The sequence below is a fragment of the Pecten maximus genome, chromosome 2 (genome assembly GCF_902652985.1).
Source record: "Pecten maximus chromosome 2, xPecMax1.1, whole genome shotgun sequence".
Taxonomy (NCBI): domain Eukaryota; kingdom Metazoa; phylum Mollusca; class Bivalvia; order Pectinida; family Pectinidae; genus Pecten; species Pecten maximus.
In genome coordinates, this window is record NC_047016.1 from 47,908,241 (window position 1) to 47,927,110 (window position 18,870).

At 35.8% G+C, this 18,870-nt stretch overlaps 1 protein-coding gene across 1 annotated transcript; it reads left to right on the forward strand.

The window, feature by feature from the left end:
* Positions 1-6,682: 6,682 nt before the first annotated feature.
* LOC117322311 (nociceptin receptor-like) lies at positions 6,683-9,562 on the forward strand. The gene has a single exon (XM_033877163.1). The coding sequence runs from the start codon at positions 6,744-6,746 to the stop codon at positions 7,914-7,916; it is 1,173 nt and encodes a 390-aa protein (XP_033733054.1). The 5' UTR covers positions 6,683-6,743; the 3' UTR covers positions 7,917-9,562.
* Positions 9,563-18,870: the final 9,308 nt, after the last annotated feature.

Here is an 18,870-nt window from a genome sequence, read left to right on the forward strand (position 1 = left end):
GTTATCTCTGTATCCGGTATTTTTACGTTTCCGAGATGTTATCTCTGTATCTGGTATTTTTACGTTTCCGAGATATTATCTCTGTATCTGGTATTTTTACGTTTCCGAGATATTATCTCTGTATATGGTATTTTTACGTTTCCGAGATATTATCTCTGTATATGGTATTTTTACGTTTCCGAGATGTTATCTCTGTATCTGGTATTTTTACGTTTCCGAGATTTATCTCTGTATCTGATATTTTTACGTTTCCGAGATATTATCTCTGTATCTGGTATTTTTACGTTTCCGAGATATTATCTCTGTATCTGGTATTTTTACGTTTCCGAGATATTATCTCTGTATCTGGTATTTTTACGTTTCCGAGATATTATCTCTGTATCTGGTATTTTTACGTTTCCGAGATATTATCTCTGTATCTGGTATTTTTACGTTTCCGAGATATTATCTCTGTATCTGGTATTTTTACGTTTCCGAGATATTATCTCTGTATCTGGTATTTTTACGTTTCCGAGATATTATCTCTGTATCTGGTATTTTTACGTTTCCGAGATATTATCTCTGTATCTGGTATTTTTACGTTTCCGAGATATTATCTCTGTATCTGGTATTTTTACGTTTCCGAGATATTATCTCTGTATCTGGTATTTTTACGTTTCCGAGATATTATCTCTGTATCTGGTATTTTTACGTTTCCGAGATATTATCTCTGTATCTGGTATTTTTACGTTTCCGAGATATTATCTCTGTATCTGGTATTTTTACGTTTCCGAGATATTATCTCTGTATCTGGTATTTTTACGTTTCCGAGATATTATCTCTGTATCTGGTATTTTTACGTTTCCGAAATATTATCTCTGTATCCGGTATTTTTACGTTTCCGAGATATTATCTCTGTATCTGGTATTTTTACGTTTCCGAGATATTATCTCTGTATATGGTATTTTTACGTTTCCGAGATATTATCTCTGTATATGGTATTTTTACGTTTCCGAGATGTTATCTCTGTATCCGGTATTTTTACGTTTCCGAGATATTATCTCTGTATCTGGTATTTTTACGTTTCCGAAATATTATCTCTGTATCCGGTATTTTTACGTTTCCGAGATATTATCTCTGTATATGGTATTTTTACGTTTCCGAGATATTATCTCTGTATCTGGTATTTTTACGTTTCCGAGATGTTATCTCTGTATCTGGTATTTTTACGTTTCCGAGATGTTATCTCTGTATCTGGTATTTTTACGTTTCCGAGATATTATCTCTGTATCTGGTATTTTTACGTTTCCGAGATGTTATCTCTGTATCTGGTATTTTTACGTTTCCGAGATGTTATCACTGTATATAACATATTTTCGTTTCCGAGATTGTATATCTATTTAATACAATAAACGTGTCCAAGATCGAATCTCTGTATTTGATATCATAAACGTGTCCAAGATCGAATCTCTGTATTTGATACAATATACGTGTCCAAGATCGAATCTCTGTATTTGATACAATATATGTGACCGAGATTTTGTCTCTGTATCCAACCTGTCTTTTTTAGATCAAAGATTGAAACTTTACAATTAAAAAATTCCCAGTGATATTCATATAAATTTTGAGTGTGGATTTGTATCTAAAATGGAACTGACATTTAATGAAACTTGATATTTGATTGAAAAATGACAGATGAAACAGAACACCAAATAGATATGATAGAGGAATGCTTTTTAATAAGTTGTCATATCGTGAAGCTCTGCCGAAGAAAAATTGATCTGAAAAGAGGCACGCATATTTTATACACTGGTGAGATTATTTCCCAATGATATCTCAAATTTATTGAAATTTTGTGACGCCTATCCCTGGACCCCAATAAAAACAAATTTGAGGTATATCTCAATTTGATATTCTCTGTAGTATTTAAATTTGACAGGCCAATAGATCAGTTCCTCAGACAATCCAATCATAATATCAGTAAAATATGATTAGCCGAAACATCACATCATTCCTCACAATCACCTCAAATGATTTGACATTTAAAAAAATGATATATATTTTATTAGTTTCATGCATTTTATTTTCACACATACAACACGTTTCAATCATAGAAATCAAGAATGACCAGCTTCAATAAATGGATATGAGATAGTATAAATCTAAAAACAAAAAATGGAAATATATACAAAGTGCTCGATTAGTCAATTTGAGAAATGACAAATTAAGTCAATAAAAAGAAAATCCCACATCGCATGTGACGTCACATCTCATACGTCAAGCATCTTACACTAAGATGGCTACATGGCAGGTTGCATGCTATAGCATTGAATGGGACGAACGTGTGGCCTTGGATAGATATGGCCATCACACGAACCCATGTTTCTCTCGTTCAAATTAAACTGAAGCTAAAGTTAATGGACGGGTGTTGTCGATGAATCCGTGCTGACTCTTCTGGAACACCTGGGTCCGTATTCAGGAAACGGTACTCATACTCAAAAGCCCTGATTTTGCTCTGGCTCAAATACTTTTGGTGAAAAATCTGATAATTGACTTAATGTGAGTTAACATTTTTTTTAATGATTTAAAGGAATTTCCGAAATATATGTAATATGTTATTTTCGATGTTTAAGTTTTTCTTTTATTCTGCTTTTTCAGGAATAAAGCAAATTGAAAGGAATTCAAGTTGAGCATAGAATTCATACTTGAGAATTGGAATACGGCCCAGATATGAATTCCCTTATTCACCTTTTGCTTGTCCATGGGTCCATGAAGTAATCTAGTGTTGTTCATTACGTACGTTCCGTTTACCGATTTTAAGCTAAAACATCACAGTATTCTCGCATTGCTGGTATTCGAGTAAAATGCACACTAGCAGGAAAGGTTCATCAAGATGGTTTTCAATAGTACCAAAGCAATATACGTTGTCATTTCTTTGAAAAAAAAAAAAAAAAAAAAACCCCACTTCCGATAACACTTTTAACATTGACAGTCAGAAATACAAACATGGTGTAATTTAGCCTTGTAATAACAATATATATTTGCCCCCGCCCTCCCCACTATTTCCGTTATATGATAATGCACTGATGCTTTTTTATCAGGATTGAGGAATCTAAAGATTATATATAGATAGATACAAATGTATGTATGTATAATTTTATGTCCATAATCAGAATGAAAATCAATAATGATGATTTGTTCTTACTCTCCCAATGATTTAATTAAGTCTTGTAGCTATAAGTTTGATGAAAACAACATTTTGATAATGCGTAAAAGATGTACAACCATGTTTATATATTGATATTATCACATTTCCATGGAGATATCTACGTATGGACTAGCTGGAATTACTTAAAGGGTTTTAAATTGAGATCAATGGCGTAACAGTTGTGGAGTCAACTAATTGTTGTCAAGGTTACCGCGACATTTCAGCTCCATTTAAATGAGCACACTGACGACAATAGGTTACTTATTCGCAATCAAATTAGAACCTACCCCTGACAGTCAAATGTGAAGGAAATACGCACTCATGTCTAATTTATAATCTTTTAAATACCGTAGGAAGGAAGTTCCAAAGTTTAAGGAAATTGAATGTCCCTTGTGATGAATCATTAGGACTGCAACACGGAACAAGGAAAGTGGGAACTATCTTCTGACGGATGGCCTCATGAACACTAGGGGACATTCATAAAAGATTTCTTTCAACGACATAGCAGTTTCAGAATATATGTGACTAGTTCATCATTGTTAATAAAAAATCAGGGTTAACTCCGCCAAAAATTAAAGTTAAGAATGCATGTAGTATCTGCCTAGCGTTACAGCGCGTAGTGATGTAGTTTGTACATTTTAGATATGCTAGAGAGCACAGGTATAGAACAGTAACCAGGAGAGCGACGGTAAAATTATTTTGAAAAGGAGAATAAATATCGTCAATGTGTGATTTATTTTTCGTTCACTAATTATTAGTCCCCTGCCGTTTGAAAAACGGGGGGACTATAGGTTTACCCTCCGTCCGTCCGTCCGTCCGTCTGTCTGTCCGTCTGTCTGTCTGTCACGCAATTGTTGTCCGGACAACTTCTTCTAAAGTACTACTCCGATTTTAATGAAACTTGGTATACGTGATCAGTATAACATGTAGTTGTGCATCCCATATTTTTTTTTTTTGAAAAATCAATTTTCAAAATGGCCGCCGACTTCTCATTGGTTGAGACTTGTCCGGACAACTCCTCCTAAAGTACTACTCCGATTTTAATGAAACTTGGTATACATGATCAGTATAACATGTAGTTGTGCATCCCACATTTTTGTTTTCGAAAAACCAATTTTCAAAATGGCCGCCGGCTTCTCATTGGTTGAGACTTGTCCGGACAACTTCTCCTAAAGTACTACTCCGATTTTAATGAAACTTAGTATACATGATCAGTATAACATGTAGTTGTGCATCCCATATTTTTTTTTTTGAAAAATCAATTTTCAAAATGGCCGCCGACTTCTCATTGGTTGAGACTTGTCCGGACAACTCCTCCTAAAGTACTACTCCGATTTTAATGAAACTTAGTATACATGATCAGTATAACATGTAGTTGTGCATCCCATATTTTTTTTTCGAAAAATCAATTTTCAAAATGGCCGCCGACTTCTCATTGGTTGAGACTTGTCCGGACAACTCCTCCTAAAGTACTACTCCGATTTTAATGAAACTTGGTATACATGATCAGTATAACATATTTTTTTTTTCGAAAAACCAATTTTCAAAATGGCCGCCGACTTCTCATTGGTTGAGACTTGTTTGCCATGTTTTACTTTTCAAATTTAGATATAGATAGTCATTTACACTATAACCTGGTATGAGAAAATTGGATGTGATAGCTCAAAGTCATAGGTCATTTGAGGTCATATGTCAATTTTGTTTTCAAAATTAGGGCCTGTCCGAGGCATAACTTACGTGTTATTTCACCTACCTTTAACTAACTAGGTATATTTATGTATTTTTTTTTTTTTTTTTTTAGATTTTTGTTGTCCGCAACCTGAAATATTCTTCCTGTTGTTCTGTTGGGAAAACTAGTTTAATATATCTATTGAAATTCTGTCGAAAATAAATGGGAAATGAACAGGTGCACTCCTAGGTCAGGCAGGGGACTTTGTATTGCTGTTGCAATACTATCCATCCTTGTTTTTATTAAGAAAAGACTTCTCCCCCGGGAAAGGGTTTCTCTCCCAGAAAAGACTTTCTCGCTCAGGAGAGAGTTTCTCCCTCACGAAAGGCTTTTTCACCCAAGAGAGGGTTTCTCTCAAAAAAAAAGGTTTTTTCACTCAAAAGAGGGTTATTCCCTCCCAAAAAACTTTCTCACTCAATAAATGGTTTCTCACTCAGAAAAGACTTTCTCACTCAAGAGAGGGTTTCTCACTCACAAAAGGCTTTCTCACTCGCAAAAGGCTTTCTCACACAACAGAAGGTTTCTCCCCCAGGAGAGTTAATCTTTTTCTTTTTTCTTCTTTTTAACTTAGGAGAGGGTTTCTAACTCTGAGGAGGGTTTCTCACTCACTAGCGGGATTCTCTTTCAGCATGTTTGTCTGTCTGTAGAGGCAATTTTGCACCGCCTCCTTGTATTATATATAGGTATTACACACGAAACTTTACACAGATTTGTTTTTATTAATGACATATTTATGTGTCTCCCTGAAAGCGATTAAGATCCATCAATTTTTAACGGAGTTATGGCCCTTGATACCACTTAGTAAGACATATGCTGTCCTGTTTATTCCTCAGGGGCCGCGGTGGCCGAGTGGTTAAGGTGTCCCGACACTTTAACACTAGCCCTCCACCTCTGGGTTGCGAGTTCGAAACCTACGTGGGGCAGTTGCCAGGTACTGACCGTAGGTCGGTGGTTTTTCTCCGGGTGCTCCGGCTTTCCTCCACCTCCAAAACCTGGCACGTCCTTAAATGACCCTGGCTGTTAATAGGACGTTAAACAAAAACAAACCAAATGTTTATTCCTCCAAATACAGTAAACCAATGTCAATAAACCTACACAGGAGTGTAAGAAAATATTTCAAGATATTCAAGCAAGTTTTTTTTTTTTTTCTATTATTATTCTTATTTTATAAATTTTGGTTTCCATAGTAACCAGGTCACTATACTCATGTTTGTTTAATGACCAATAGCTAATTAGTCAATTTTATTCAAACTTGATCAAATGGTGTCACTCATAAAGCCTATCACGTAAGACTTCATGTGTTTCCAGAACCGTTGCTACTTGCATGGAAACATAATGAAGGCTTAAAAATTGAAATATTGTCCGATAAAGCTGAACAGAACATTGGTATAGGTTTTGATGCATGAAAGATACAATGCCATTTTTTTTCCAAAAATGAAAGATGCCATCTGCTTGCCATGGTTGCAAATGTGGAGTAACAGGGGTATTGCTTTAAATTGACTTACAGTTACAATTCAGTCAGGATTGGTTGCTTCACTCTGGAGCTAGGTTCTTATTCAGAGCGAGTTTCTCATTCAGAGTTTCTCATTCAGAGCGAGTTAATTATTCAGAGCGCGTTCCTTTTCTCTCACTCAGTTGATAAATTGTGTTGGTTACAGAATCATCACGCAACCACCAATACGTACCGTGATGTAATTGTTATAATATGTATCATTTTGTATTTTTCAGGTCATTATGCCATCTCCAGCTGATCTCACAACCGCATGGCTATAAACCGGAGTAGTTCCCTGTGTTATCTTACATAGCTGAGCAGTACAATAGTTCTAGATGGCTACTGTTAACACCACAGTTCCCGGGATGTCATATACCGTGTTTGGTAACACAACTCTTCTATCGGACGGTTTGGATAACACCACCGCCGTCAATTACATATGTTCGGAAGCCCCTGACGAATATGCAGTCTTTTATAAGTGGGCGCAATTCGTAACCGGACTTATAATATACCCTATAGTATGTGTGGTTGGAATCATCGGTAACACACTGACGCTTATTGTGCTTGGCCACAAGGACATGCGAACAGCCACAAATGTTTATCTGTCAAGTCTCGCTGTGTCCGATACCATCAAACTTCTTAACGATCTGATGTACTTTGTTCTACTTTTGCTTAAGTTGGAAAATCTTGACGATGACAATAAGATCATATTTAATTTCTACCCATATGCTCATTACATTTTCAACATGTCGGTGTGTGTGACTGCGTGGCTGACAGTTTCTGTGGCCGTTGACCGTTACATTGCAGTCTGCCACATCACAAAGGCTAAAGAGATGTGCACCACTGCACGTGCGCGTATCGTCAGCACGGTTGTGTTCGTGTCCATGATCACGTTGTCTGTACCCTCCGCGCTCAGGTACAGACCAATGTTGCAGTATGACGACCGTTTAAACGTGTCCTGCTATCAGATTCGGCAGAGCACGCTTGGTCAGAATGACCAGTTCATGACTCCTTACACATGGGTCCAAAACTCACTGCGCTCCATCATACCGCTCATTGTTCTCATTTTCCTCAATGCGAGGATCATTAACGAACTGAGGAAGCAGCGTGTTCCGGGCAAAAAGCTCTCGTCACGGAACAGGATTACTCTAATGCTTATTGTCATCATTCTGTGCTTTGTAGTGTGTATAATGCCAGATGCTGTTATGTCCTTGTTCTTTGGCTTCGGATATGTGGACGAGACCAGCTTAGTTCGCGGGATACGCGAAATAACGGATTCACTTTTGGCTATTAATTCAGCTTTGAACTTTGTGCTATACTGTAGCATGAGCAAGATTTTTCGAACGACTTTCATGAAAATATTTTGCAATAATTGTACAGTTCAGCGAAAGGTTTCTGAACGCCTGCTGCAGAACGGCCATAGCGGTGCCGCTGTATCGGTTGCGCGGAAAGACAGCAACGGTTGTAGCGGCAATAACAACAAGGACTCTAGGGAGACGTATGTCTAGAAAAATGGGGGACAAGTCACCATACACTCAGACTACGTCTATAGAGGTCAGTGGACACGTTACCATGCGCTCAGACGTACGTCTATAGAGGCCAGTGGACACGTCACCATACACTCAGACGTATGTCTATAGATGTCAGTGGAAGTCGTACGTCTATAGAGACCACTTGGGACAAGTCACCATACACTCAGACTACGTCTATAGAGGCCAGTGGACACGTTACCATACACTCAGTCGTACGTCTATAGAGGCCAGTGGAGTGGATACGTCACAATAGCCTATGTCGTTCGTCAAGTCGCATGTCGTACGTGTTGTCGTGGAAACGTAAAAAATACGTTCGTACGCATGTCTTAGTGGGAGTGGAATACAGTCTTTACAATCAATCGGTGTGTATCTCAGTGAGGGTACGAGTGAGGGTAATTCAATTAAAGAGTGTTGGTGCATACTATGACAAACTATAGAGTATGTGTAGCTCAAAAGATGGCGATGACGTGTCCCCGACTTGAATAAATTGCAAGCATCTGTTCTGGTATCCGAGTGAAGTATTATACCCGAATCCGTGTGGAATCTGGGAAATAATACTGGAGAAGTTAAAAAAAAGATTTATGCAAAGTAAATACAAGTGACAATACAAAGGTGACTTTGTCAACGAAATGTGATCGTTTTCTTGTCAACGGTCTTGGTGTTGGAGAAATACAATTATTGCTCTCGAGGGATAACATAGCGACCTTGTACTCTGCAGTTTAGGTGTTATGATACCATAAAAAGTATTGAAGGCAGATGGCAACATTACGTCTATATGAGAGCGTTGAGAATTTGTACTCCGTAATATAGATGTCGCGTTACCATAAAGAAAGTCGTAGGCATGTGGTGCCGATACGTCTATATTTGAGTCCTGGGACTTGGTTCGCGGCTGTATAGGTGTTTTGTTGCCATAGAGAATTATTTTAGTAAGATGGTGACGATACGAATGTGAGTATTGAGTCTGGACATTCGAGGCAAGATGATCTGCTAAACGCCGCGTGTGGTACGAATGTTTGTGTTGAGTCTGGACATTCGAGACGATGATTAGCTAATCGCCGGGGTGCTGTGAATGCCAGCTCTGCTTTTAATACGGTATAATTGCATAATAAAACAGATACTTTGTACATATATTTTTGGGCATATGAATCAAATGCTTTGTGATGGATAGTGTTAAACAATTATTTTATCATATTTATCAGCCTCATCTATCTGTAGACAACACAATGAGCCTTATATAATGACGCTATCTTGTATAAAATACCTTAATGCTAATGTTCTCCCGCATAGAATTTCAGGACAAAATCGTGTGGACGAATTATGAACTCTGCAACTCTTGGAATTTAAGTTCTTGAAAGCAGCCTTCAATTAGGTACTTCGATGTGCCTACAGGTCACGTGGCATCTTCAGTGTTATTTGATAAAGAAGCTGGATCTTGATGATATGGCAGATTCATGCATTTTTGTTATTGCTTCTTATGATTATATGCTTTTCTGACAATTATGAGCCAATGTTGCTGAAGTAAATTGAAAACGTTCAGTGGGAAGCCTTGTGAGTGTAACTGTTTCGTACTCATTGATACTGACTGATTTTTTTTTTATTGATTTTGTTTTTGTTTTGTTTATTGTTTGATTGATTGTTTTTTTTTTTTTTTTTGTAAATATCTGACAATTTCTATGTTCAGAGGTATGCAATTATGAGGTTATGGACCTCTTGCTACGGAGAGAAAATATTGAGCTAAAATCAAATGGTCAAAATTCATTTATTTCTATTTGTTTCAAATGTGCATAATGCAAAGGTCTCCAAATACGTAATTTATGCGACTTGTTTTGAAATAATTGGACATATCTTTTCTAAACATATGGGAAACTGTCAATGACAGAGAAATTTAAACCCTCGAATACTTTCAGATGGCAGGTGTCATGTATAGTATCCTTATATCAGTCACGTGGTATATATTGACATAGCAGTAGTATTTTTGTCCTATATCTATTTTACTACATCTTATATCAAAACAACTTACTGCAAGTTTTCTAAATTCCAGAGGAATTAGCATAACCTTTCTCTTATCCACAGTCCTCTCATCCTATCATTGGTCTCTCTCCTTTTATGCTTCAAGGGACACACTTATTCATCGACATGTACAAGTCGTATTTTTAAAGAAACAAAAGAATCATTTTATCCATTGTGTGAGTTTATGTTCACCGACTCGGCACCAACATCACCTTGTCATTTTGAAAATCTATTCCTCATTTTTTTCATCATTAATCAATACATAGTTCTTGTAAGATCTGTTGATAAGTGGTATTGCAAGTCGATGAATGATCGCGAGCTATTGGTGTATTGTCCTTCTTATCGGTTTCTCCTACAACAAAAACATGCATTTTAATGTATGGTACAAAAAACATGTTATGTTTACTTATTCGAAGTTGCACCTGTAGCTGAATAATGCATGTTCGTTTTTGGTCTTAGCGTATGAATATTGAAAAGTTTAGAATATAATATTTGTCATTCACTCTGAAATCTACTCACCAAACTATGAAACATTTTGCATCATTGATCCTCGTTAGAGTCCCATCCTGCAGTTTTACTCAAATAAAGTGTAACCCTGGTAAATACTAGCCGCAATATACCGCTCGGCTAGAGAGATCTTCTCTTTAGCTCGATCGGTTGAGCGCAAGACTAGTAAGCCAGAGGTCCCGGGTTCGATCCCTAGCGGAGGCAGTGATTTAAATTTAATTAATCCTGCTCTCTGTTACATTGGCGCCCATGTAGGGACTCGGGAATGATACTCATCGCTGCTTGCAAAAGCATCTCTGTTACCCCTGGAAACTCGAGGACGAGTTCTTTCCTGGAGGGGGAGTATGTAACCCTGGTAAATACTAGCCGCAATATACCGCTCGGCTAGAGAGATCTTCTCTTTAGCTCGATCGGTTGAGCGCAAGACTAGTAAGCCAGAGGTCCCGGGTTCGATCCCTAGCGGAGGCAGTGATTTAAATTTAATTAATCCTGCTCTCTGTTGCAAAAGTATGCATGATTAGGAACGCGAGTTAAACAGGTACAATTTAAACTACGTCTCACGCCCCCATAGTTATAGGCGGCATGTTCCACGTGCTCGAAACATGTCCAATCAAAACAAGATAGATAATTACGATAACTAGATTTCTAGATTTGTGCGTTTTCTAATCCATATCATGCACCTGTGGATATATAATTAAAATCTGAGCAAATACATGCAGATGGGTAATCAAAACAGCGTGCTTTTCGTTTATAAAGTTAACGCGATTATGTGTGTTCAATTACAATATCAACAAAAACCAATATGGTTGTCGTGGGATCCGTGGTGCGGTACGAGCTTTTTTTCCCCCATTTGAGTGATTAAGAGCGGGTTGTCTGCAATTAATATATTACATCATTCGTCAGAGATAATGGGGCAATTCAAAATTCTATAATTGCGATGTGGTATCAAGCACATTGACGCTGAAATATCAGCGTTGCAAAGATATTGGCTCTTAAAACTAGGTTCGATAGATTGTAACACATGGACGTGGTAATGTTCATTTAACAACCAGAGCGTAATAACGAATGAATTGATTCAATCATCCATATCTATAGCCCACCATACACTAAACCTGGTCAGTACATAAAATATCATTTCGCTGGGATATGCAGATTGTTACAAACTTTCCGCCTCTATTTTACAGTTAATGAAGAGCCCTGCCGAGAATCTTGGTAAACATCATAATACATGATGAATCGTTATCAATTGTGTTTTTGTTATTGTTCCCAACGGCCTTGTACGTATGATTTTATAATTCTACTTTGAACAATTTTAATATTCTACCAGTTCAATATTATATGTTGAAGGACTTTTTTTCTGACAAAGTATAATATTATTGATCAATCACAAACGAAAATTATGTAGAAAAAACACCATTCTGTAGTGGTGGAAATCAGACTGCTTTTCACGAGGATAGCTAAATACCAAAATTAAAGCATAATTGCAAATTCAACTACACTAACATAATTACCTTGTCATATGAGATTTACGACACTAGTTTTTTCTAGTTTTTAGAGATTTACTTTTGGAATACCCCCCGCAAATAAAAAGGAAAAAATATTAACATTGAAGACATTGAGAAGACGAGCTTTCCAAAAGTGAAAAGTTTATGTCCTTAATTCTCTTCGTAATGTATCAGATCTCTAAATATTGTTATTGTCTTACTGAGAGCGGTCCCTTGCGTGGCGATGATAACCGAATTTTTACTATTTTGACTCTTCATCAACAGCTGTGTGGTTGTCTTCTTCAGCACCAGATGACATTTTCATAATGACTGTATACTTACAGACATTACGAACCCACAGTATGACTGCCGAAACCCTAACCGGTGATTGTAGACTTTTACTTGCCGACGGATGCAATTACTACCTTATTCACGCAGACAGACTTGCTTGTTGTTTACAAAAGGTCCATTCATTACACGTCATTCTTGACGGCTTCTTAAATCTGCACGAACTTTATCAAGTTCTACTTACAGCATTGTCTCATTGAATATGTATTGATTTGTTTATAGATTTAAATGAATTTACGATAGTCATATTATAGTGTAATTGTTTTTGTATTCAGTTAGCATGAAAAACAATTAATTTGTATGAGTATGTATTATAGATTATCATATTTAGTTTTAAGGGTTTCATTTGAAACTGTTTTTAGGTGTGGTTACGTGATCAAAATGGAGTGGTGGACACGATATTTCATCCTTAGCAACTGTCACACGCCTTCATCATCTATAGGCTCCGAAAATATATGTATGGCTTGATGATGTAAACAAAACAACAACATAATGTCTTTCCTATCTGAAAAAAAAGTTTTACATTGCAGTTTGAAAAAATAGCACCTACAACTAAGCTGTGCGATAAAAGTGATGATTTCAGTTTCTCGATTGTTAATTTTTTGCATTTCTAGATAGTAACATCCCTGCTTCCTCATACCTTATTCTCGTTGTTATTAAATGAGAGTCCCCATGCAAATCGATATTTTTGTTCATATTTTTCCTTCGCTACGTTTTATCGATTTTGAGCTAGAATTACGGTTTCGTTATAATATCGGTATTCGCTATTGTTTTTGGAAATAATTAGAAGTCGTTCGAATTTGATATGACACCTTCAATACAAGTAATGACATCGTGATCTGTCACATTATCCCCAGTCGGGAAAATTTATCGTCTTTTAACACGAGTTGACGCTTCACGTTATTATAATGAGAGAAAGAATGAAAAACAAATAGGGAACGGGCATCATCATTCTCATTCCAATAGCTCTATTTCATATTCTTCTTTTAAAATCCCTTGTGCTAAAGTGTTCCTATTTGGCATAATTACGTATTATTAATCTATTTGTTTGATTCGCAATGTTTAGAATATATCTATCAAGATGGTATGTAATCCCCAAAGTGATCATTAATGCCCTGCTCACCCTCTCCTCGCAAATCCTTCCGTCATGATATGTACAATAGGTGAATTTACATAATTTACAACACTTGCTGAATTGATGTTTGTTTTGCGCATACTCAGGCTAGAACTGCCAAAATTTGGCACTGAAGAATGAATGATTTTTTAATCTCTTTATGAGTGTATGCTATTTTCCTTTTTTTTTTTTTTTTTTTTTAAATATGTGTATCTATGGTAAAAGAAAACGAATATATCCATTGTATCCATAGTAACCACGTCCTGACGTTTTGAAGCACTACAATATTTTGTTTGCATCTCTTTTATGTATAGCATACCAAATTACATGTTCTCTACAATTTTCATTACACAAATGATTACTTTAAAATGATAACATGTTTTGGTGATGATGTACATATTTTCTCCGTGGTGATTGGGGTATACATATGTTTCATGTTGAACTATAAGGGTATACATATGATTACTATGTGATTATTAAAGTATAAATACGATATGTGTATGAGTATGAGGGTATACATAAGATTTGTGTGAATGTGAGGGTAAACATACGATTTATGTTGATTATGAGGGTATACATGTGATTTGTGCTTGATTGGATGTATACATATGATTTTTGTGATTATGAGGGTATAAATACTGTTTGTGTCTGATTATGAGGGCATACATACAATTTGGTTCTTTGAGTGTATACGTACGATTTGTGTGTGATTATGAGGGTATAAATACGGATTGTGTTTGATAATGAGGGTATACACACGATTTCTTTCTGTTTGAATATGAGGGCATACATACGATTTATGTATGATTATGACGGTATACATATGAAATGTGTGATGTTATACGATTTCTTGTGATTATGAGGGCATGTATACGATGTCTGTTGCTAAGAGGGTATACATATTATATCTTTGGTTATGCGAGTACATATAATTTGTCTGTGGTAATGAGAGTTTACATCCGATTTATGTTATGAGGGTATACATGCGATTCTATGGGGGGTCTGCAAACGCATTGTGTGAAGTTATAACGGAGGCATGTACATACAATTTCTGTGTGGTTGTAACGGAGGCATGTACATACAATTTCTGTTTGGTTGTAACGGTGAACATATACATACAATTTCTGTGTGGTTATGACGGTGAAAATGTACATACAATGTCTGTGTGATTATGACGGTGAACATGTTCATACAATTTCTGTGTGGTTGTAACGGTGAACATGTACATACAATTTCTGTGGTTATGACGGTGAACATGTACATACAATGTCTGTGTGATTATGACGGTGAACATGTACATACAATTTCTGTGGTTATGACGGTGAACATGTACATACCATTTCTGTGTGGTTATAACGGTGAGTATGTACATACAATTTCTGTGTGGTTATAACGGTGTGGATATACATACAATTTCCGTGTGGTTATGACGGTGTGCATGTACATACAATTTCTGTGTGGTTATAGCAGTGTGCATGTACATACAATTTCTGTGTGGTTATGACGGTGTGCATGTACATACAATTTCTGTGTGGTTATAGCAGTGTGCATGTACATACAATTTCTGTGTGGTTATAGGGTATGCATGTACATACAATTTCTGTGTGGTTTTAACGGTGTGCATGTACATACAATTTCTGTGTGGTTTTAACGGTGTGCATGTACATACCATTTCTGTGTGGTTATAACGGTTCTGTGTCTCAATATTATCAAAATCAGTGAATCATTACTATTTCATTAATGCATACGTGAACGCCTACATCCAATCAATTTTTGTTAAAATGTTTTCGGCTTTAACAATTTCTATTTCATTACACAGTGAAAAGCTAAGTTTATTGTCAACATTGCATGACCATTGCAGATCGTGACCCATACCACCTATCACCTAACCTACTCTGTATGCTATCTATAGCCTAAGCTTTGATCCATCTTTGTAGAAAGTATAATCATTTTACCAATGTATTATTAGTGAGCTAAGGTGTTTCACCTATGTTATTATACAATGTATACTTTATCTTTGCAAATTGAATTGCGTCCGAAACAATAAAGCCAGTGTCGATATGTGTTTCGTTACAATTGTTTGTACCTTAGATGCTCTCCCTGGACCAAAACGCCATCGCTTAACTGCACAGGAAAGGCCATACATGTACGTGGCTTTCTAAGAAAGCGACGAGCTAGTAATAGACGCTCAATGGTGACGTCACAATAGAATATGGAATTTATAATAGAATATTTTCATTTCCTTTGCATTATCACTATATAACCTTACCAAACATTATAGAAAGTTATCATATCACAATTGTCACATAATTTCTTTTGGTGGTAATGACTCGAAGAGTAATGTATGTGACGTCATTTTGCCTGACGTCACTATATAACTCGTGCTACCGGATTTAAAACTGATTGATCTAAATAATTTGCAACGATTTATGTAATTATGTTGTATAAAAAATGAAAATCCTCTCGGTCGAATATATTGATTAAAATATTGAAATTATGTTTATGATTCTGTATTTATTTCCAAGAATTTATTTTTTCTATTTTGCCGGGACCGGTCGCGTGTACTCTTGACGATACATTAATAAGTCTCGTTGACAGCGCTAAATTTGACTTTGAAATGCGATAACATTTTAACAAGTCGAATATAACAGAAAATTTTAGTTTAAAACGGAAGTATAAACATTAAACTGCTTTCTTTCGAAAGTTATTATCCTAAAATTCTCCCAGAATTGAAGACAAATTGATCATAAAGCAAAAACGCGCCTTATTCAATCTGTCTGCAATCTTTTGAGAATTATCGGATAATAGCTTTCGAAAGAAGGCAGCTTAATACTAAAATATGATTATTGAATCAAATTCACTTTGTTGAATATGCTATGAATGCGTCCGATCACCTCTGAAATTAAAATTCCAGACGAAAAGTTGAACGGGTACAGTAAAACTAATCAAGAAATATATATACATGTAGGACATAAGTTTCGGGGAAAAGATGCATGTAGCTCATCGTAAATATTTGAGAACCTTGCAATCATCTGAAGAAAATGAGTTGAGACTTGGTTCTAGAAGGTTCGTGTTTGATACATGTATATTTGCGGAATATATATCTTATTATTATTCTCCAAAAGATAGTTCAAGTTGAACATCTTAAAGATTTATTTGATTTTATCACCAAATAATCAGTAATTGTTAAATCGTTGTATTCTATAACCATAGCTTATGTAGATAATTTACAAGATGCTTCATATTTAGATTGGAAAAGATGATATTTTCGTTTTTAAAAATCCTAACTATCGAAAAAGAAGTGTTTTTTTTCTATGTCGATAAAGCAGAGCTCAGCAAGGTAGAAAATAGTGGGCCTCATATGATTAAGGGGAACACTTTAGCTAGTGTATGTTTTTTTTCACTTCAACTGAAGTAAAAGCTATACCTACCAAACTGAAGAACACACATTAAACTGTTGGAGTATGTAAAGTCAGTGCCCAATGTGATCATTTTAGATATTGCAAAATCCCGCACCATATATACCGATGGTTATAAACAGCATGAAATATCGAACCCTTTCGAAACGAAGTTACAGTAAGTTTGATTTCACACGTTTTTTTGTTGTTTTTTTTTGTGTTTTTTAAAACATTATATTAATATGAATACGTTTTAATATGTATCAAATATATCAGGTTTTTTCAGATTTTATTTTAATGTTTCCATTCGCCAAAAACAGAAGAGGTTATCGGGAGGTTGCACACAAAGGGAACAAGAAGAAAAATTTGTGAAACGTTTACAGAAAACGAGAGGTTTAGAAAACGTACAATTGTACAAATGATCGCTTAAAACTACACAAAAACTGTTGGAACAATAAACTTCTATTATAAGATCAAAAGCAAATCAGGTAAATAGAGAGAAATCTTAAGCTGAATTTTAGCTTAAAGAAAAGAAATTTCACGTCGAAGATCAACCCTTAATAATAATAAAAAATAAGAAAAGAAAAAAAAAGTTGATTTTAACAAAACGGAATATCTTTATTGAAGCAAGATCACTTTATTGAAAATATGCTTCAGGAGGAAGTAATAGAGACCATGTAGTTAAAATTTTGTAAAAGTTTGATGACTAAAAGATGCCAAAGCTCGTCGACTTTTGAAGAATTTATTAAACTTTCCGAAACCTCTTGTGCCCTGGAAGTACGATACATAAAAAAGCTCCCATGTTCTGATGGATTTACTCCTGAAAGTGTTATATGTTTTTGACGACAATGTGTAATTTTGGAGTACACGCAGGATCAATAAAGTATAAAAAGTAAAATTGGTCGATTATCAATTGTTCCGTTAAAGGGTTATATAAACCCAGACACATCATAAAAATTCCGTCTTCTTTCGTTATAAAATATCATGTATATATATATATAACCCTACTTTAGGCACGATATCACGTGTGGTAAAACCAGCTTTGCGGACATTTATCAAACAGATGCATGGAAACAAATATCAGGCTTTATTTATGACATAATTAATTTCACCAAAATATATAATTTACTACATTATATATTTATAGATTAGAAATAAAAGCATTTGACTTATTCTCAAGGAAATCCATAAATTAGATATGTGTGGTTCTAACTGCAAACATGGACAGATGGAAACGGCTTCAAATTCTCCAGATCAGAAAACTGTCTGCATCCTGTTAAAACGAAAACCACATAATGATCTAGATCAAACATTAAATTGAAGTAAAATTCCAGTTGTCGAGAAGACTACATTCCTCGGACTAATATTCGATTGCAAACTCTTCTTTGTTCCACATATAAAATACCTGAAGGATAAGTGCCCAAAGGCAATGAACATTTTACACGGACTATCCCATACTGATGGACCACCGTGGCTCGTTGAAACACCCGATATTAATCTTGCTCTGCATGAGAGGGCAAAGTCGAGTGCATTACCCGAAGAACTCAAACCCTCCTTTTGGGAGTGCATTGCATATTTTTTCCGATCATCTTCAGATCTACACTGATGGCTCAAAAGATGGTGAAAAGGTCTCAGCAGCATACTACACCGATCATCATTGCTCTTCTATCCGTTTGCTAGGTAATGTCTCTATTTTCTCTGCGGAAGAATGTGTGACTGGTTTGGTCCTCGATTAAAAATGCGATCATTTGTTTTGACTCTTTGTCTGTCCATCAAAGTTTACAATGACGAGATCCTAAAAATATACTCGTACAAACCCTTGTCTTTCGAATATCTCATATCTGAAAAAAATGAAAAATAACATTACTTTGGAATTTTAAGCCGTGTCTGAATTAAAGGCAACGAACTTGTTGACCGGCAAGCAAAATATGCTTTAAATATGCAACATACAAATATCAAACTACCATATACACATTTCAAACATGTCATTTGTACTGCCATAGAAAGTAAATGTCAACGCTGGTCTCTCGAGACGAGCAACAATCTTTTTGAAATACAACCGAAACTTA